Source organism: Arvicola amphibius, chromosome 5 (genome assembly GCF_903992535.2).
Source record: "Arvicola amphibius chromosome 5, mArvAmp1.2, whole genome shotgun sequence".
NCBI classification, from domain to species: Eukaryota; Metazoa; Chordata; class Mammalia; order Rodentia; family Cricetidae; genus Arvicola; species Arvicola amphibius.
The window spans coordinates 56,190,916-56,213,209 of NC_052051.1; the positions used below are offsets into that span (position 1 = coordinate 56,190,916).

The 22,294-nt window shown below is 38.9% G+C and overlaps 1 protein-coding gene across 1 annotated transcript in view; it reads left to right on the plus strand.

Moving 5' to 3' along the window:
• Ino80 (INO80 complex ATPase subunit) overlaps positions 1–22,294 on the plus strand; it is a 106,790-nt gene that overhangs the window by 19,085 nt on the left and 65,411 nt on the right. The window contains exons 7-16 of the mRNA XM_038330648.1: positions 401–615; positions 3,474–3,527; positions 4,998–5,201; positions 6,252–6,447; positions 7,424–7,491; positions 9,418–9,627; positions 10,298–10,378; positions 11,297–11,392; positions 20,562–20,621; positions 21,605–21,747. Of these exons, the coding sequence (XP_038186576.1) occupies positions 401–615; positions 3,474–3,527; positions 4,998–5,201; positions 6,252–6,447; positions 7,424–7,491; positions 9,418–9,627; positions 10,298–10,378; positions 11,297–11,392; positions 20,562–20,621; positions 21,605–21,747 (1,327 nt within the window). The remainder of the gene's footprint in view (positions 1–400; positions 616–3,473; positions 3,528–4,997; positions 5,202–6,251; positions 6,448–7,423; positions 7,492–9,417; positions 9,628–10,297; positions 10,379–11,296; positions 11,393–20,561; positions 20,622–21,604; positions 21,748–22,294) is intronic.

The window sequence follows — 22,294 nt, forward strand, 5'->3', positions numbered from 1 at the left end:
AGTATTTGAGCCATTTATGATGTTTTTTCTCAAAAAATTTATTGTTCTATTGATGCATTTTTTTCCTGCTATTTTCTTCAGTTGTCTTGCATTTCAGCCAAATAGAAGTGTAGGTTTCCATGCTGTGGCTGTCACTTGTGGCCAGTGATGTTTTATAAACCTTCCACAGTACAGAGTGCAGTAGTCATTTGGCTTCTGAGTTTTAGTCCATTTTTCATGTGAGCAGAAGCAATGTCCAATGTTCTTTTTGATTAGTGAGATCTTCCTCTTGGAGTATTTATTGACTTGACAAGAGGAAGAAACATGGCAGCCTCTGGTAGAATGAAGAAGTCTCCTGAGGGGTTTAGAGTGGTGACGGTGGAGAGAAGTGCAGCCTTGTAAGCATTTCTTTACTTTACAGCCAAGTTGAAAAAAGTAAAGAAAAAAAGACGGAGAGATGAAGAGCTTTCCTCTGAAGAATCCCCACGCCACCACCACCACCAGACCAAAGTCTTCGCTAAGTTCTCTCATGATGCACCTCCCCCTGGCACCAAGAAGAAACACTTATCCATTGAGCAGCTTAATGCTCGCCGCAGGAAAGTATGGCTCAGCATTGTGAAGAAGGAACTACCAAAGGTAAGTGAGTGAAAGGGAGGGATGGGAACGAAGTAGCATGGGCAGAGAGGGAGTTTTGTTTGGTGTAGGATCAACTTTTGGACATTTAGTGATGTTCGTGATATATCTTATAACCCCCAAAATTAAACAAAGTAAATAAAACTGACAAATATGGGGGCTGGAGAGATGACTCAGTAGTTAAAGGTACTGGCTACTCTTCCAGAGGACCTGTGTTCAATTCCCAGCAGTCACATGGCAGCTCACAACTGTCTGTAGGTCCAGTTCCAAGGAATCAAACATTCTTATACAGACATACTTGCCAGCAAAATACTAATGTACATGAAATAAAAACAAATAAATTGTCAAAAAGTTTTAAAAAACCCACTGACCAATATGTGGGTGAATATTAGTGATGAGAGGAAGAGGGTCAGATGTAACAGGAACAAGTCAAGCAGATGTCTTTACCGTGTTATAAATAACACACGCACACATATCTAGGGGTGGAGGCTAAGCATGTCTCTCCATGATTTTATACTCAAGGGATATGTAGTAAAAGAAAACATGCATTTTGTAAAGCTAAAGACAAAAAAAAGTGTACAGAGCTGGTGAGTGGCTCAGTGAGTAAAGGCTCTCACCACCAAGCCTGTCAACCTCAGCTTGATGTCTGGAATAGAGAAGAGGCCAATTCTTGCACATTGTCCTCTGACCTCCACATGTGCACCTTGGCATGTGTGTACATGCACACACACAAATGTTAGATATAAAGTTTTTTTTTTTTTTTTCGAGACAGGGTTTCCCTGTAGTTTCTAGAACCTGTCCTGGAACTAGCTCTTGTAGACCAGGCTGGCCTTGAACTTAGATATAAAGTTTTAAAGACATCTAACCAAAGAGTGGAGTTGACAATGTCATGTGGATAGTGAGCAGATTAGCAATTTTAAAATTACATGTGTATACTACACTTCAACAGTCGAAGAAAACATATTACAGATGAGAGCTGCTTTCTCACTGTCAGGGAGTGACGTTATAAATAAGGAAAAGGGAAAACTGAAAGCTGACTAGGATTAGAGATCTTCATATGAATTCATAGACTCACATAGCTAACTGCAGAAGTAGAAGTGATTGTGTTTGCATAAAAAAGCTGACAGGAAGAGCCTTCCCTAAGCATTCAAATAAATATCACTAATGTTTTTGTTTTGGTTCTGGGAATTAAAGCTTAGGGTCTTATATAAGCTAAGTATAACTGCTCTGTCACTGAACTATATGCCAAAGCTTTTTGTTTGTGGGGTTTTTGTTGTTGTTTGGTTGGGGTTTTTTGTTTTGTTTTGTTTTTGTGACAGCATTTCTCTGTGTAGTCCTGGAACTTAGTTTGTTGTAGACCAGGCTGGCCTTGAACTCAGAAATCTGCCTGACTCTGCCTCCTGAGTGCTGGGATTAAAGGCGTGCGCCACCACCTGGCTTCTTGTTTTCTTGACTTTCCTTCCTAGTTGGTTTAGTGTTTCTAGAAAAGAATCCCTCTGTATGAGCACAGTGCAGTCATAACACAGGAGCTCTCCCAGGCTGCCTGACAGTGTGCTTTGTAGTCCATTATAACGTTTCGTCACTTTCTCCTGGTTCAACTCAGGATTCAATTTGGGGACTACATGTTGCATTTAGTTGTTAGAGCTCTTTCATCTGAGTGTTTGAACTTTTGTCCTTTGTGACATTGTTGTTTTTGAAGAGGATAGGCCTGGGCCTGGTGTTTCTGCATGGGTAGATTTGGGTTATGCATTTGCATGACTATCACAGTAACAATGTAACATTTCAGGTTACATACATTTCTGTCCACTGCTGGTAATAATAGTTTTGAATTTGTCTTAACTACTTATTGTTACTACTCATTTGCTTATTTTGTTTTTTCAAAACAGGGTTTCTTTGTGTAACCCTGGCTGTCTTGGAACTTGATTTGTAGACCAGGCTGGCTTGGAACTCAGTGATCTGCCTGCCTCTGTCTTTCAAGTACTGGCATTAAAGAGGTTGGGCCGTGATACCTTGTGAAGCATTGTTTTTCAGTGGAAGAGGAAGACTTGGAGCTGGAATTGTGGGCTGCTTATTAGCTTTGCCTTGTAATTTTTTTTTATTGAATACGAGGCTTGGGTGATGGCAAACATATGAATAGTAGTGGAAGAAGTTTTCTATTGCTGGAGGTAGAGATAGAGTGTTCTTCATAACGATCCCCTGTCTCAATGTCCTGCTACCTCAGCTTTACAGATTGGCTCTGGAAAGCAGCATGTTTGAATCAAGGTAGAGTTGAGGTTTGCATTTATTACAGTGCCCTAGTCCATTCCTTATAAATCCTTTCTAAAAGTATACACATTCTATCAAGGGCAAGAGAAATGGCTCAGTGGGTAACTGCTTGCTGCAGTAGTGTAAGGACCTGATAGTCCCATGTCAAAAGCAAGCATCATGGCATGTGCCTATAATCCTAACACATGGGTGACTGTGACAGGTAGCTTGTTGACCACTCAGTCTAGCTGAATCTGTGAGTTCACTGAGAGACCCTGTCTCAAAAAACACGTAGCACGGTGATGAGGAAAGCACCCACCATCTTCTGCTGGTCTCTACGTACATGTGCAGACATGTGCTCATTCATACACATACACATGCATATGCCATGTATATGCAAAGCAAACTAAAGGCAAGGCAGCTGCAACAGTAGCTTCTTCCTGCAATATTAATAGTTTCCTGTTATGCCAGTGTCTCTGGATGACTTTTGGAAGTAATTTAATTTGTCTTGTATCTTATTTTTCACATCTTATTTTTCATTCCTTCAGGAATTAAATAAAGGCTACATACAGTCTTATTAGAAATGAATCTTAAGTATTAACTTTCAAATGTTCTAGGCCAACAAGCAGAAGTCTTCAGCTCGAAACTTATTTCTCACCAATAGCCGAAAGGTAACATTTTCTGTTTTCTATTTTACCTAGCATGTGTTCTCCTTTGGGCCTATTCTTATTATTACTGTGTGTTATCTACTGATCATGAATCAGGTAGCAAATAAGAAAATTTCTAGGTAGTCTCATTCTGTTTAATAAGTAAAATTGTTCTTTGTCATATTTCTGATTCTCTGAACTTTCTGTGTTAAATCAATCTCTTGTTCTTGGGCAGATCATAGAATCTTTAAGATCTGTGCTCAGTCTTTCTATTTAAGCAATGATGGGGGCTGAGAGATGGCTCAGTGGGTAAAGTACTTGCTGCCAAGCCTGACAGCATTAGTTCAGTCCCTGGACCATTAGTGGAAGTAAAGAGCTGACTGCCCACAGTTGTCCTGGGATGGCCACACATGTGCACCAATACACACCCATCACATAGACAATAATGTAGCGAAAAAAACTCTGAGAGAAAAATAACAGTTTGATGGAAGAATCAGACAAAGTAACATTTTTAGTCTGATTTCTCCATACTAGGCTCCCAGCCCCTCTTTCCTCATCTATAAAATAGAGATATGGTAACTATTACTGCTTTCATAGTGTTTTAATGAATAAAGGATGCATTAGTACCTCAAGGTAAGATATACCACGTAAAAAAAAAAAAAAAAAAAAAGCAGTGATGGCTATTATTATAATCACTGTGGTAATAACACTCTGTAACTGCTCAGTAAAATTCAGGTCCATTCCTGGGGATTATGTGAAGAAATATGTTTGAGCACCAAGGACAAGTAGATCATTTAGTTTGATTGGAGTTATTCATAGGTACATGGACAATTTACAGACAGGACACAACGAAAAGCCACACCCTCTGCTTGCCCCACCCCTGAATGCTGCCTCGGTAGCCAGCTCAGTAGCTGCTTCTTCCCTCATTCGTGTGCTGTCTTGTAATTTCTCCCCACCTTTCACATGGGAACATTAATTAACAGATCCACTCTTATGAGGGTCTCCATCCAATAAATACATCAAGGGCCATTTCTTACCTAAATTACAGTGTTCTACAATAGTAAGTATATTTTGTTTCATTTAAAGTGGTAGATGTGAATAGGTTTCTTAATTAGGAGATTTAACCTCAGGGGTCTGGACCTTAGTTATGCTTGAGTAATCCTTTCTCTTAATTTTTCACTCCCTTCTTTTCTTCTCTTTTTTCCTTCTTTTTCATTTACAATTTTTTATGTTTATGTGTTCATTAGCAATATTTACCTTTTTAAAAGTAAAAACATTTTAAAAGAATTATACATAGGCTTATATAAAGATTTGATAAATTCTGCTGACTACATATAATTAATAATGATTAGTTCAGGGGCATTATCTCTTTAGTAGGACTGTAGATATTAAAAAATATGGGGAGCATTAGCTTAAAGTCCAGGCTAATTTCTGGACTTAGGAATTAGGTTTCCTGGAATTAGATCCCTGTTATAATAACGATACTGTTTGCAGCTTGCCCACCAGTGCATGAAGGAGGTGCGCCGAGCTGCCTTGCAAGCACAGAAGAACTGTAAGGAGACTTTGCCTCGTGCTCGCCGCCTAACCAAGGAGATGCTTCTTTACTGGAAGAAGTATGAGAAGGTGGAGAAAGAGCACCGCAAGCGAGCAGAGAAGGAAGCTTTGGAGCAACGGAAGTTGGATGAGGAAATGCGGGAGGTGAGGCAAAAGCAAATTCTAAAATCCTTCTTACTACCAAAGCACTAAGAATTGTGTTTGTTGCTTTGTACCCTTGAGACAGTGCTCTAACTTTCTTGGAACTGGTAATATAAACCACACTGTCTTCAAGCTCTCACAAATAGACTTGCCTCTGACTTCTGAATGTCTGGCTCTTTTCTCTGTTCTCATTTGTTTGGTTTAATTTCATCATCATCAATCATCACTTTGGTTTTTCAAGACAGGTTTCTCTGTGTAGCCCTGGTTGTCCTGAACTCACATTACAGACCTGGCTCGTCTTGAACTCAGAGATCCCCTGCCTTTGCCTCCCAAGTGCTGGAATCAAAGGCATGCACTACCATCTCCTAGCTTATTTTGATTTCTTTAAAAAAAAAAATTGTATTTTGTGATAGTAGATGTTTTGCCTTCATGGATCTGCACACCACACATATGCATACTGAGGCCAGAGAAGGGCTTTAGATCCCCTGGAACTGGAATTATAGAATACATTCATAGAAACAGTGAAAAGTGACCAATCTAATTTTCTGAGACCCATCCATTTTTCCAGCTACCATTTTAAACTTTAGCCACTACTATTGCTAAATGTGATATAAATGTGATCTCTCAACTAGTTTAGACTTTGTATATATAGGAATAAATAGAGAATGAGGAATTGTATTGTCATTGATAAAACAGTTGGAGTGAATAGAAGAAAAGTTAGGGTTCAGAAAACATAAGAATCAGAGGATTGGATGATGCTTTTTCAGGTGTGGCTCCTAGTCTTTCTCCGAGTGGAGCTTTGGAGCCTCTTCTGAATCCTTGCTCGTGCTTTTCAGTTTTCACTCTCTCCCTTTTTCTTTCCTCTTCCTTCTTTGTATTTATATTTTTTGTGTGCTTATGTATTGTTCATCAGCGATATTTGCCTATTTTAAAAAGTAAAAACTTTAAAAGAATTATACACAGACTTATATAAAGACTCGATAAATTCTGTTGACTACATATAATTTATGACTTGAATGTTTTACCTTCAATTCCCCCCGACACACACTTTAGGCCAAGAGGCAGCAGCGAAAACTCAACTTCCTAATCACTCAGACAGAGTTGTATGCTCATTTCATGAGTCGAAAACGTGATATGGGTCATGATGGAATCCAGGAAGAAATTCTAAGGAAACTGGAAGATAGTTCTACCCAGAGACAAATTGACATTGGTGGTGGAGTAATGGTTAACATCACCCAGGAAGATTATGGTGAGTCCTGAGTCACGAGGTAGGGGATGCAGATGGCCTCCGTTTTTCATGTCAAGGTTGCATATGTTGCAAATCTTAAAAGTTTTATTCTGATTCATAGATAATACTGATCAGAAAAGGGAAATTTATTTAGGAGGACGTATGTGTGTTTTTGCAAAGGAATCCTATAAAATGACTTAATGAGTTTTCAATAGAGGCTTGGAGAGGTAGAATGTTTGTCTAGCCTTCATAAATCCCTGGGTTAAATACCCGGCACCACATAAACCAGGCATGGCAGTGCAATCATGTGATCTCAGCACTTTGGAGGGTTAGGCAAGAAGATCAGAAGTTTGAGATCATCTTCAGTTACATAGTAAAACGATTTTCACAATATAGTGATAGAGATCATATTGACTAGAAATGTAGGAGAAGGGAAGTATTTGAAAGTATCTTGAGTGTTAGCACATGTACAGATAGATTCAACTGCTTAAGTTGTTTCATTTGAATCTGCTTGATTTTTGCTTGTCCTAGCAATTGGTGTCAATTTATAAAAGAAAACACTAGGCTTGAGAGATGTTCGATCTTAACTTGCAGGTGGGTTTTGTGTACGGGCTTTCACTGTTGGAGACCAGGAACATCCACAACTACTTTATACTTCTAGATTATTTTGATTGTTTGTTTTGTTCCAGCTTTTTTGAGACAGGGTCTCACTATATAGCTCTGGCTGTCCTTGAACTCACTATGTAGACCAGGCTGGCCTAGAAACTACAGAGATCTGCCTGCCTCTGCCTCCTGAGTGCTGGTATTGAAGGTGTTCCCTACTAAGCCTGACTTGCTTCAAGATTCTTATCTCTGGAAAAGACTTTAGCCTTTCCCCCCTCTTAGTCCTTTGTTAGCCTTGGGATAATATAATGAACTGGGGATCCACTTATGTGTGGGATAAATTGTGTCTTTGAGGGAGACAAAGTGTGGTAATCTACATGTTTTCTCTTTTCAGACAGTAACCATTTCAAAGCCCAGGCCCTGAAGAATGCTGAAAATGCTTATCATATTCACCAAGCTCGAGTAAGTCTTTAAGTGAGAAGGCAGACTGGGCACGGTAACCTTGTGATCCCAGCACTCAGGAGGTAGAGTCAGGTTGATCTTTATGAGTTTGAGGCTAGCTTGTTGTATAACATCAGTCCCACATCAAGCAAGAATACAGAGTGAAACCCTGTCTCAGGAAAAAAAAAAAAAGAATGAAAAGGCCCAGGCAATGCCCCACAGTTTTTCTTTTTCATGTTCTTCCTTCTTTATTTTATTCTTTAGTTCATTGTTTTCAGTTAAACAAATCAGTTAACACTCAAGCCTGGGCCTGGTGTGTGTGTGTTTCTGTGTGACTCTGATCACATGTCTTTCTTTCCTTCAAAAACAGATGGTTATTGGCCACCATGTGGGTACTGATAATTGAACTAAGTCCTCTGAAGAACAGCCAGTGCTATTAACCACTGAGCCATCCGTCAGTCCCATCTCTGCTTCAGAATAGTACTAATACTTGGGGTGGCAGAATAATAATACTTAGTTTTATAGAATTTTTATTATTAAAGTTGAAAGGGTTACAGTTAAGCTACAAACTCTGTTTTGTTGTTTTGTCTCCTCTTAAGTAATCTTGGGTTGTTCAATGAAAAAGACTATCACGAGTCTTATGCCTTGAGGAAACCAAGTTACTGGTTTCTTTTACTCAAGTAAATTTCTTCTTTTATTATTCCCGAGCTAGTCTTTTTTAAAAAAGTTTTGTTCTTATTCTATGTGTATGACTGTTTTGCTTGCATGTGTATGTGTGTGTGTTGTGTGTGTGTGTGTGCACTGCGTGCATGCCCGGTGTCCACAGAGGCCAGAAGAGAGTAGCAGGTCTACTGGAACTGGAGTAAGGATAGTTGTGAGCCTACATGTGGATGCTGGGAACTGAACCCAGGTCCTCTGCAAAACAGCCAATCCTCTCTGAGTCATCTCTCCATCCCTTTAGGACCTAGTGATCTTTAATAGAATTAGTAAGAAACTACATTTGTGTTGAAATAAATAAAGAAAATGCAGTTTAGTATGCTGCAGCGAGCCTTTTGGTTACTTTGCTGGGGTTAAGAAGAGACACAAGTGCTGGGTGTGGTAGTGCACATCTTTAATTCCATAACTCTGAGGCAGAGGTGTGAGGATCTTTAAGTTTGAAGCCAGCCTGGTTAAGTTCCAGGACAGCCAGTGCTATGTGGAGAGACTCTGTCTCTAAAAGACCAAACAAAAAAAGAATAAATACATACCACCTCACACAATTACCCAAATTAAACTTTGTATTGAAGCATGTTTTGCCTTTTATTTTTTATTTGATATATTCATTGTATAAAGTGATACATTTCATGACATTTTTATTCAAGTATATCTTGAACTTTATCATCATCAGCATAGTCTCCTATGTGTTCAATCCCCACATCAAAACTTTACAAAAGCTGGGTGACCTTGGTGCATAGTTTAAGTCCTAGCTCTCAGGAGGGAGAGGCAGGTGGATCTCTGTGAGTTCAAGGCCAGCCTAGCCTGGGCTACAGAGGAAGTTCCAGGACAGTCAGGGCTACACAGAGAAACCTTGTCTCGAAAAACAAAATAACAAACTTTTAACAAAATCTTTGAATTAGCAAGTAACTTAATATAGATTGGTAAACTAATAAAAACATTTTAATATAAATGTTTCATTAACTTAGTAAGATATTAGAAAGTTTATTCTATTTTTAGTATAAAATATGTTAATGAATTTTTAAAATTTTTATTTTATGTGCATTGGTGTTTTGCTATGGGTGTCTGGTCCCATGGATCTGGAGTTTTGCAGCCAGTTGTGAGCTGCATGTGGGTGCTAGGAATTGATCCGGGGTTTTCTGGAAGAGTTGTCAGTGCTCTTAACCCCTCAGCCGTTTCTCCAGCTCGTGTTTAAATTTTATTCTTACATTTTCTTGACTTTTTATTTTCCAGACAAGGTCATTTGATGAAGATGCAAAAGAAAGTCGGGCAGCTGCCCTCAGGGCAGCAGACAAGTCTGGCTCTGGGTTTGGGGAGAGTTACAGCCTTGCGAATCCATCCATCCGGGCTGGTGAAGATATTCCACAACCCACTATTTTCAATGGCAAATTGAAAGGTTACCAGCTGAAAGGCATGAACTGGTTAGCCAATCTCTATGAACAGGTAAATTTTAGAAACATGTCAAACCTATTCTTTTTACTTTACTATTTAGTTTTCTTTTGATTAATATAATTATGAAGTGAGTTTACCTTTAAGGTTTTTTGTTTTGTTTGTTTAGATTTACTTGTTTATATTTTGTGTGTATAAATGTTTACCTTTATTGTAAGTACAGCACAGGCATACAGTGCCTATCGAGGTCAAAAGAGGGAATCCAATCCCCTAGAACTGGGTGTGAGCCATGTGGGTGATAGAAACTGAAGTTGAGTCCTCTCCAAGAGCAGCAAGTACTCTTACGCACTGAGCCATCTCTCCAGTCCCAAAACTTCATCTATATGCAAGAGTCTGAAGGGTTTCTCTGTATTTCTGGCTTGGAATCCTGTATATAGCATGCCTTAGGTAGTCTTGGTAAGCCTCATTATTTGCTTGATGTGGGCTAGATTAGGTAAAGACCTGGCCTTAGTCTTCTAATATATCATGAATCACACATATAAATGTAATGTTGGCAAAAGAAGTCATTGCAGTCCTGATTTCAGAGTCTTGGTACTGAGTATCTCTAGTCAATCTTGGTTGATCTGATCCACCATCTTTGTTAGATCTTTTGGCACTGAATAGAATGAATCCTATGCGCTGAGATCAGGTGATGACCGTCTATCTCTCTCTCCATGTCTCCCAGGGTATTAATGGAATTCTTGCTGATGAAATGGGTCTTGGTAAAACTGTACAGAGCATTGCCCTCCTGGCCCATCTTGCTGAGGTGAGTAGATGGAATTGTCAGTATCTTCCTCTCCTGAATTTAGGTTCATTTTCTATCAACAGTGAGCCACTTAAAAGCAGTGTTACGCTTGGTAGCTTATCAAAATAACGGAACTTGTTGCTATATCTGAAGGCCTTTTGTAACGGACAGAATGGAATAACATTAGTTCTCAATGGGGCCAGGATGATGTTTGAGCAAGTATAATTAGAATTCTTGTCTCTCACTTCCTTTTAAGAGCTACCAGTGTAGTGGCAAAGACGTTGTTGTTAGATCACAAGAACTGGTCCTGGATTCCATCTCAACACTGCTCTTTCTAGCAATGTCATGTAGGCACCCACTTAACCTCTTTTGAAGTGATTTCACTTTAAATCTCTGAGTCCTCGTTTTCTACCTTCATTGAATCACAGGTTATATATACCGTATAAGAATCTTAAAAATTAAATGGGAAATGTGTAATAACATACATTGAAAAGATTAATACTCTTCTAATTAACTAACAGTGATATTATGCTAACAGTAGAAAATAATAAAAGCTAGTGCATACATCATACATGTTTTATGAAAAAAATACAGCCTAGAAATCACAAGAGAGTCATTGCTTAGTACTTTATCTCTTTGTGCTCTTATTATACTAATGCTTCTTCTTTTCTATTTTCTTATTTATTTATTTGTGTATTTTGGTTTCTCAAGACTGGGTTTTCCAGTGTAGCCCTGTCTGTCTTGGAAATAGCTCTGTAGGTCAGGCTGGCCTCAACTAACATTTCTTCTTATTGAATACGTTTGTGTGGACACTTGGGAGATAGGCACGATTTCTCTTGTTACTATGTTTCCTATTTTTAAATTTCTCATGTCACTGATTGTTTGGGTTTGAGTATCTTCGGTTTTCCTACAGCTGGCTGACCCAGTTTTCTGTTGCAGAGAGAAAACATTTGGGGACCTTTCTTAATAATTTCACCTGCTTCTACACTTAATAATTGGCACCAGGAGTTTACAAGATTTGTTCCTAAATTTAAGGTAAAGAAGCTCTTGTTCTTTAAGATAAGGTTTCTGACCCTTCTTTTACTGCCTTACTAATTGTTTTTGGTTCCATTGTTGTAATAAACACTGTGACTAAAGCAGCACAGGGAGAAAAGGGCTTATTTCAGCTCGCAGCTTGTATTCCTTCATTCAAGGAATTCTGAACAGGAACTCAAGTAGGCAGGAACCTGAAGGCAGGAGCTGAGAAACAGGCGTTGAGAAAGTGCTGCTTGCTCCCTACGAGTGGCTTGCTCCACATGACTTGTCTTGCTCCCCATGACTTATTCAGCTTGCTTTCACTCAGTACCACCTGCCCAGGTGTGGCACCACCTCCTGTGGGATGGGACCTCCCACATCAATCAAGACAATGCCTTACAGACTTGCTTATAATCCATCTTTTTCATTTTTTGAAACAGAGTCTGTATATGTAGCCTTGGCTGTCATGGATCTCTCTATGTAGACCAGGTTGACTTTGAACTCACAGAGATCCACTGCTCCCTGCCTCCATAATGCTGGGATTAAAGGCGTGTGCTGCCATACCTGGTCTCCTGGCCAATCTTACGGAGCCATTTTTCTCACATGTGGTTCCCTCTTTCCCTCCTGATTGTTAGCATTAAAGGTGTATGCCTGTGCTTCTGGCTCTTTTTTTTTCTTTCTAAACTGTCCTAGCTCTGTGGGTATGTGCAAAGAAATGTGTTGGATCTTCTAGAGCTAGAATTACAGGTGCTTATGAGCTGCCTGATGTATGTGCTGGGAATCAAACTTAGGAGCCATCTTTTTAGCCCCTTTATGTTTGTTTTGATACAGTCTTATGTGTCACACGCTGTCCTCGAACTTGTTATGTATTCAGTATTTTATAAGTGTATGCCACCATACCAGGTTTATGAAGTGTTGGAATCAGTCACATGCTAGATAGTCCATCCGAATTGAAATTGAATTGAAATACCGCCCCAGTCCTTTATATCTGTATTTATTGATTTTGTATGTTTTATTAATGGTTTTCTTTTGTTTTTTAGAGACAGAGTCATACTCTACACCCAGTACTTCAGGCTTTCTTTTTAAACCCCACTATGTAGTCCAGGCTGGCTTTGAACTTGTAGTAGGCAGTTAGTATGCCCCAGCTCCTAGCTGCTGGGATTATAGGTGCGCCTTCACACCTGGCTTATTCTTTAGGTTTTGTTAAGATATGGTCTGGTGTAACTGGACTGACTTTGATCTTGTTGTGTCGCTGTGGATGACTTTGAACTCCTGATCTTCTTGCCTTAACCTCCCAGGTCCTACGAGTATGAGTCTTTATCCCCAGCTTCCTTATGTTCATTTCTCAGAAATGTGATTTAGGAAAGTAACAAGCTTATAAACCTTTATAATAAATAGGTGAGAAATTCAGTCTAATGTAAGTTATTTGTGCCACTTTTCTATATTAATTGATGGTCTGTTAAGATGATAGAAAATATCTATCTTGTTTCAAAGTAGATTTTGGCAAATTTTATATTGTATTTTAATCTATTTATAATAATTCATATTTCTTAATAACTCTAAAATTAGTCTTGATCCATCTTATAATATCTAAAGTAGATAATATGAATATTGATTTAACTATTCAGAGAGGAAAAGTTGAGATTGACTGAGCCAGGGATGTTGTTCAATTGGTATAATGCTTGGTTCCTCTAATGAAGCCACAGATTGGATCCACAGCATTGCATAAAACTGGTGGTGGTGTACCTGGGCGGTGGTGGTGCATGCCTTTAATCCCAGCACAAGGGAGGCAGAGGCAGGCGGATCTCTGTGAGTTCGAGGTCAGCCTGGTCTACAAGAGCTAGTTCCAGGACAGGCTCCAAGGCTAGAGAGAAACCCTGTCTTGAAAAACCAAACTGGTGGTAGTGGTAGCCAAACCAGTGATCTTAGTACATGGAAGGTAGGAGCAGAAGGGTTAAAGCAGATCATCCTCAGATATAGAGCCAGGTTTAGGCCAGCATGAAACTGTCTTAAAGAAAATAAAGAGGTTGTTGCAATAGGTTAGTGTGACATAGACACAGTGTAAATAGTTTTTGTGCTGGACATGGTGGCTCAGACCTCTAATTTCATGTGAATAATACATGTGAGGCATAGTAGAAAGATCAAGAATTCAAGGCTGGCCTTGGCTGCATAGAGAATTCATGACTAACCTGGGCTACATGAGACCCTTTTTCAAAACCCCTCTCCCCAAAACAAAAAACAAAACTGTGTGTGTGTGTGTAATATGGTAGGAATATAGAAAAAATGAGCAGGATTAGCTATATTATTTGTAGTTTGAATGGGCGGGTAATGAATTAGCTGTGTTCTGTCTCTAAAAGGATGCATGAACATGAAGTTGCATAGTAATAAGGACTTTTATGGCTTATGAATAAATAAATAATATCTCTGATTTGAGTCCTTCATTATTTTGATGGACTCCGTACATTACTTCAGGGAGAAGGACGGAGATAAGTGGCAAATATTTTTTATGTCTTTAGGCTTTGTAACATAGATGAACATAACTGGAATTTCTTATCATTGAGCAGTTTATGGCTATGGTCCTTGCTACTGAGTTGTTGATGTAAAAAGTGTTTTTTTTTTTGTTGTTGTTGTTGTTGTTTGTTTTTTGGTTTTTTTTCAAGACGGGTTTTTTTTTGTGTGTGTAACCTTGGCTGTCCTGGAATTAGCTTTGTAGGTAGACCAAGATGACCTCGAACTCACAGAGATATCTCCCTCCCAAGTACTGGGATCAAAGGTGTGCAACACCACCATCTGGCATGTAGAAAGTGTTTTAAAGGGATATCAGGCCTGAGAAGATGATTCAGTGGCTAAAAGCACTGGGTGCTCTACCAAAGGACCCAGAATTGTTTATATAGAAGGTCACAATTGTCTTAAATCCATTCTCATGAGCTCTAACACCCTCTTCGGGACTCTGCAGGCACTGCATGCATGTGGTCCATGGATACACATGCAATAAATACCCACATATAAAATCCAAAATAGAAGCTATCAGAAAAGTAACTTAATTTTCATACTTATTTTCAGCCCCCTATGAACATTGGCTTGATTGAAATTTTTTATGAATTGTTGGGCATATGACAAATGGAAATGAGTTTTTGACTTGTCTTCTTTTAAATTTATGGCTAGATACGTGTTGAATACAATGTCAAAAAGTCTTTAATTTCTACCCAGACACTGGGGTTTTGTGCAGCTCCTCCTCCGGCCAAAAGATGGCAGTGTGGGATTACTTTAAATCTTCATATCTTTGCTTTAATAGCTAGAACTAAGCTTTCATGTGCATATTCAGTTTCCATCTTGTTTGTTTATTGAAATTTGGGGGGAAGATTGGTACAGGGTTCTCTGTAGCCCTGGAACGTGCTCTATAGACCAGGCTGACCTTGAACTCAGATCTGCTGCCTCCCAAGGCGCGCATCACCACTGTCCAGCTTGAATTTAGTTTTTTTTTGTGACATTTGAATTTAATTTTAGCACTAGTGTAGGGGTGGTAAAATAGAATCTGTGGGCCATGTCTTGAGTGTCCCCTGTTGGATTTTCGCTTCCATTTTTTTGTATTATAATATTATAAAATACATACCAAAGACAATTATCACATGTACTTACTCATAGGTGGGTTTTAAACATAAAGCAAAGAAACTTTGCTACAAACCAGCCTACAAACCACAATCCCAAAGAACTTAGACAACAATTGAGGACACTAAGAGAGATTTACATAGATCTAATTTACGTGGCAAGTAGAAAAAGACACGATCTCCTGAGTAAATTGGGAGCATGGGGACCAAAGGGGAGGGGAGAGGCAGAGAGGGGAGCAGAGAAAAATGTAAAGCTCAATAAAAATCAATTTAAAAAATACATACCATAAACATTTACCATTTTACCAAGAGAGTGGTATATACTTATCCTCTCGGTACTCAGGAGGTTGGGGCAGAAGGATTGCCATAAATTCAAAGCCACCCTGATCTTAGTTGCACATTCCTGGCCAGCCAGGACTGCATAGCAAGACTCAGTGTGAAAAAGTCAAACAGTCATAGAGAAAGTGCCTTGTTCAGGGTAGGTAGGATGGCTCAAGCAGTGGAGGCACTGCCACCAAACATGGAGACCTGAATACAGTCACCAGTACCAGATGGCAGGGGAGAGCACCAAATTCTGCATGTTGTTCTTTGACTTCTGCCTGTGTTTTATGATACATGAGTATGTACACGTGCACATATGCACATTCACATACACGTTAAATAAGTATAATATTGAAAAGTACAGTCAGTGTTGTGTGGCTATCCCTGCTCTCATCCCTACTGTCTTCACCCTACCCTTAAACTATATGGCCATGATGAGAGGTAGTGTTGGACACCTTTAATCCTAGCACTCAGGAGGCAAAGACAGGTGGATCTCTGAGTTTGAGGCCAGCCTGATCTACAGTTTTAGGATAGCCAGAGCTACACAGAGAAACTCTGTCTTGAAAAACCAAAAAAGGCAGGGTGAACCACCCCAAAACCGTTATGTACATGAAGTAGTAATTCTCTGTTCCCATTTGTCACCAGCCTCTGGAAAACACAACCTCCATTTATTTATTTATTCATTCATTCATTCATTCATTCAGTCAGTCAGTCAGTCTTCATTGGTGTTTTCCCTGTATGTATATCTGTGTGAGGGTGTCAGAAGCCCAGGGATTGGGGTTACAGACAGATTAGAGCTATTGGGGTTCTGGGAATTGAACCAGGGTCCTCTGGAAGATCAGTCAGTGCTTTTAACCACTGAGCCATGTCTCCAGCCCCCAAATCTGCTTTCTATAGAAAATATTTGCCAAATACTTCATATAACTCAAAACCATACAGTATGTGCCCTTACATTTTGGCTTCTTTCAAAGGTTCATCCTTTTTTTTTTTTTTTTTTTTTGTAGCTGAAGATTCCTTTGTATATTTTATTTTGACTCTTGCTCATCTGGTGATGGATTTTAGCGTGGTTTTCTCTTTTTAGCTGCTGTAAACATTTATGTACACTTTTGTTTGAACACGTGTCTTGTTTTCATTATTTAAGGCATATGCCTGAAACAGATTACTGGGTTATACTATAGTTCTAGTTATTCAGAAACCCATTTTTATGTGATATGTGAGCTAAGATTAGATTGAACAGTGTTAGATTATTGATTAAAAAATACTTGATAATATAGGACACGGAATTCAAATATGCATCTTTTGGAAGCCAACCACACTGGCTTATGTATTATTTATGAATTTATTTATACTCTCAAACAGCATAGTTGTTTTGACAGACCATTTGGACTCAAAGCTTAGAATTATACAAGAATTGCTGGCCCTAGTGCAGTCCTTGTTTTTATTGCCGTTTCCCCTTAGATTGTTGAAAACATGTTTACTTCTCTGTTAGATAGAGGTTCTACTCAGGTTTATAGCTAGATTATGTGAAATCCATAGATCTGTGATGTTGATCTGGAAACTCAGTATATTTGGTGTAGGTGTCTGCAAATGTTTGGTCAGTGGTGACACACACCTTTAATCCCATTACTTGGGAAGCAGAGACAGGTAGATCTCAGTGAGTTCAAGGCCAGCCTGGTCTACAAAGTGAGTTCCAGGATAGCCCCGGCTACACAGAGAAACCCTGTCTTCAAAAAAACCAAAGTATGGAAAGGCTCTTACTAGGATCTCTGTTCCCCCCAATTTCTTTATTTTTTTTTTTTTTATAAAAGGTGGTTAGCATTTTTAAGTAGTTATTTGCATAATTTTTCATTCTTGAAGCTTGTCCCTCTCCCTTACCTCCCCACCCCCCCCCACCCCCCGTTTTATTGTTTCTGTCCTGTCTTCATCATTTCTGTGCTTCTAAACTTTCAGGTGTTGTGATCTGGAGCTCAGGTTGTTGATCTTCATTTTATGGACATGCATGTTTGAGGGCATCACTGATTTCTTTTTTCTTTTATTTATGTTTTTGTTTGTTTGCTTGATTGTTTATATATTAGACTTTTCAAGACGGTTTCTCTGTAGCTTTGGAACCTGTCCTGGAACTAGCTCTTGTAGACCAGGCTGACCTTGAACTCACAAGAGATCTGCCTGCCCCTGCTTCCCAAGTGCTGGGATTAAAATGTATGCCACTACCGCCTGCTTTTTTTTTTTTTTTTTTTTTTTTTTTTTTTTTTTTTTTTTTTTTTGCATCATTGATTTCTAACATGGCTTTAGTCATCCATGTTTGTTTGAGACATGGTTTGTTTGAGACAGGATCTCACAGTATATCTCAGGCTATCCTGAAAAAAAAAAGATCTACTTGCCTCTGCCTCCCAAGTGCTGGGATCAAGGTGTGTACCACCATACCTTTACATATATGTTAAAACTATATCTAACTTCTACTGTAGTTCTTTGGTTCATGAATTCTTTAAAAGTATAGTTCACTTTCACATAAGGGAGACCTTTTTATGTGTGTTTCCTGTTAACTGCTCTGTAACTTAAGTCCATTGTGGCAAGGAGACATGTAATTTTACAATGTGGCATATGGTCAGTTTTTATATGTCCTGGCTGTGTTTGAGAATTGTAGGAATTATGCAGTTGTTCAGTTTAGTATTGTGTTTTAATAGGTCAGGAAACCAAGTTTGATGGCTTGTTTAGCTTCTCTCTCTTCACATACATCTGCCTGATTTATCTACTAAGAGAGAAAGATGTGTATTTAAATGTGCGATTACTTAACTTATTTTACCCTCCTGCTGAACTGAACCTTTTATTATAATTATTTGGTGTTTTCTTTGTTTGTTTGTTTGTTTGTTTGTTTGTTTGTTTGTTTTTTGAGACAGGGTTTCTCTTTATAGCTGTCCTGGAACTCACTCTGTACACTCTACTGACCTCAAACTCGAAGATCCTCCTAAGTACTGGGATTAAAGACATGTGTCACCATGCCCTGAGTACTTTATTATAAAGTTGTTTTTTTTAAGACCTTTTGACTAAAAATAATTTTTCTGAGATATACATACATACATACATACAAATATACATATATATGTATATGTATATATAGTGTTACAGATGTTTGTGAACCACCATGTGGGCGCTAGGAACTGAAGCTGGATCTTCAAGAGTAGCAAGTTCTGTGGACCACTGTTTAGCCCTCTGCAATCCTCATGATTGTTAGATTACGGGTGTGTGATCACATCACTTTATTATTTGTGTATAATTTTGCCTGTATGGGGCTTCAGTGTGTGTGTAAGTCAGAGGACCACTTTTAGGTACTGCTTTTCTCTTTCCTCTTGGACTGCAAATGTTGAATTCATGTGATCAGTCTTGAATAGCAAGAACTTTACTCCCTGGGCCATCTCAGTGGCTGCCAGTTTATTTTATTTATTTTTTAGTAGAAAACCTAGAGAAAGCACCATGTATTCTTATGGTGTCTATTTGAAATAGGGTATGGCTGGGTGATCTCTGATGACCTCAAACTCATGTTTCTTCAGCCTCTTCCTGCTCAGTGTTGGGGTTACAGATCCCCAACATCTGGACACTTTAACATTGGTAAAAGTCTAATCCTCATCTACTCATAGTCTCCGTCTTAACTTTGAGTTTATTTCATGTTGGCTTTCAGTATTTTCTTACGTTTGGTTGTTACTGCTCAATCCTGTGTCAGATTGTATAGTAAAATTTCTGCAGTTAATTGTACATGTTGTACTTTTTTCTTCAACATAGGATTTGCATGTATTTGGGGGCAGGGAAGTATTTTGTTGTTGTTGTTGTTGTTTAATTTTCTTTAGATAATATCACTTATAGCCCAGGCTGACCTCAAATTCACTCTGTAATTGAGAATGACTAGTTCTGATTCTCCTGCCTCCACTTCCCATGGCCTAACCTCATGTATGCTAGACAAGCAGTCTTACCACCTGAGCTGTGTGCCCAGCCCTTGTCTTGTCTACATCTGTCTGTGTCTGTTTGTTTATGTCATTTTTTTTCTACTAGTATTGTTGCCCCTCTGGCACATAAGTAATTCAGTTTTTTTTTTTTATTTAATCAGAACATGAAGTAATTCAAGGATTTTAATACTCGTGCATAATCCTTGAGTTATAGTTTAGAGCCAGGAGTGTGGGTAGTTACCAGAATACTCTTTTTTTTTTTTCTCTTTTTATTCTTAGCCCTACCTCTCTTTTTAAAATACTTTTATTAATTTATGAATTTTATTTTAGTTTGGTTTGGTTTTGGCTTTTTGAGACAGGGACTTTTTGTGTGTAGCCTTGGTTGTTCTGGAACGAGCTCTGTAAACCAGGCTGGGCTCAAACTCACAGAGATCCTCCTGCCTTACCTCCTGAGTGCCAGGATTAAACATGTGCCCCCACCACCACCCAGCTATTAATTTCATTTTATGTGTGTTTTATCTGCATGTCTTTGTGTACTCTCGGAGGTCAGAGAAATCATTGGATCCCTTGAGAGTGGAGTTATAGATGTTTGTGAGCCACCATGTAGGTGATGGAAATTGAACCTAAGTTCTCCACAATAGTAACAAGTGCTCTTAACCATGGAACTGTCTCTAGCTCCTCTAAATTTCTTTTGTAAAATTCTCTGCTAAGCTTTTTATTCTCTTAGCTGAAACTTTTAGAGAGTATCAGTGCTACAAAGCGAAAGCACCACGTGCTGCTAGGTTTTACCACTCTTTCTTCTCCTTAATTCTGTAATTTTCCAATGCTTCAGTATCTCTTACCTTGGACTTAACATAGTGAAGGGAACCCTGATGGCTCTTTGGCCTGGAGAGGGAGTGAGTGGAGGTATGGGTGGAAGGGAGGGGAGGGAAGGAGGAGGAGGAGGGGAAAAGATGGAAATTTTTAATAAAAAAGAAAAAAAGAAAGAAAAAAAAGATAATTGTATATGTGTTTCTGTTTGGTTAGCAGGAGAATGGATCAAACAACGCCCCTTTTATTAATTTTTTTTTTTTTTTTTTTTTTTTGGTTTTCGAGACAGGGTTTCCCTGTAGTTTCTAGAGCCTGTCCTGGAACTAGCTCTTGTAGACCAGGCTGGCCTCGAACTCAGAGATCCGCCTGCCTCTGCCTCCCGAGTGCTGGGATTAAAGGCGTGCGCCACCACCGCCCGGCCTTATTAATTTTTTTAATTAGTCAATCAGAATAACCTTATTGATAATGTTTACAGTTTATTCTCCAAAATGGATATATTGATTCATTTTCCAGGTGCTACCATATTGGGGAAATCCTCATGATAGAAAAGTCATCCGGAGATTCTGGAGTCAGGTAACTTCTGTTTTACACAATACGCATACTCTATCTCTTTCCCTCCCCTTTCCTCCCCCCACCTTTTTTCTTTTCTCTCAAATCTCTTTGATTTGAGTAAGTCCTCATGTATATAAGATCTATAGTACATTTCTGGATATGTGGCAAATATATTTTCTTTATATACGTTGTTTTTCCTATACAGGCCTTCGTTTTTTCTTCTAGTCCAGTATGAAAAGAGATCTTTTTAAGATTTACTTTTTAAAAGTTTTATGTGTACATGTGTGACTGTATGTGTACCACATACATGCAGGATCCCAAAGAGGCCAGAAGAGAAGCCATCAGATCAGATGCTCTGGAACTGGAGTTATAGGTGGTTATAAGTCACTGTACAAGATCAGCAAGGGTTTTAAGCACTGAGCCATCTCTTCAGTCCCATGTTCCCTTTTCTTTCATGAACTGGATATTCGCTGTTACCTTGATTATAATAAAGGAAATGCTTTGAAAACCTTGGACATTTGCAGTTTACCTCACTGGACATCATCCAGTCACATAGATGGAAGAACATCTATTCTTCATCTTGTTTTTTAATGCACTGTTCATACTTCATTACCTTTTTAAAGACAATATCTCACTATGTGGCCCTAGCTGGCCCAGAACTTGCTATGTAGACCAGGCTGACCTCAAAATCAGAGATCTGTCTGCCTCTGCCTCCAAGTGCCAGGATTAAAGGTTGCACTTGTACACCATGCTTCCATCATTACCTGATTGAAAATTGTAATGTGGACTGGAGAGATGACTCAGGAGGTGCTGAACAATCTTGATAGTGTGTGTTCAGTCCCTTGACCCAACAGTGGAAGGAAAGAGCCAACTCTGGAAAATTGTCCTTTGAGCTCCGCATATATATGTGCTTACTCATATTTCTGCACATACCTACACTAAAAATATTTGTTTGAAAACCTTTACATATATCACTTTTCATATTTCCCCGCTTACATTTGTAGAAGACCTTGTACACTCAGGATGCCCCCTTCCATGTGGTCATCACTAGCTACCAGCTGGTAGTACAGGATGTCAAGTATTTCCAACGGGTCAAGTGGCAATACATGGTACTGGATGAAGCTCAGGCGCTGAAGAGTAGCTCCAGGTAACTTGCATATTAGAAACTAGCCGTCATAGGTGGGAGTCTGCGTACAGAATCAGCAAGGCCAGAAATATTAGGATATAGCATAGTGTGGTCTATGCCTCAGTAGTTTGCCTGACCAGGATGCAGAAATTCTTATTTATATATTTTTCCCTGAGACTCAGATATCATGCTTAGATTATGTAGATTTTTTTCAACCTTAATCTTCTCAGTTAGTTGTGACTTTTGTTGCTAAGGAAAATTCTGTACGAGAATGGGTCTGGCCTTTTCTCTGAGAGATTATTTTATGTGAGCATTTCCCCCCTGCAAGCAGAGTGTTACTCCAGGGGGATGGGAGATTTTTTTTCTGTTTTTTTTTTTTTTTTTTTTTAAATCACTTTCCCCATCCTTGCATGGTCATTAGCCTTCAAAGAGCTTTTTTATTGTAAGTAACGTATGTAAAGTGATTCTCAAACTGAAATAGAACAGTGCTTGGCTATATAATTTTACTTGGTGCCATTTAGCATTGGATTTTCTGTGTTTCTCTTGGTGCACCTATAGAACTTTCTCT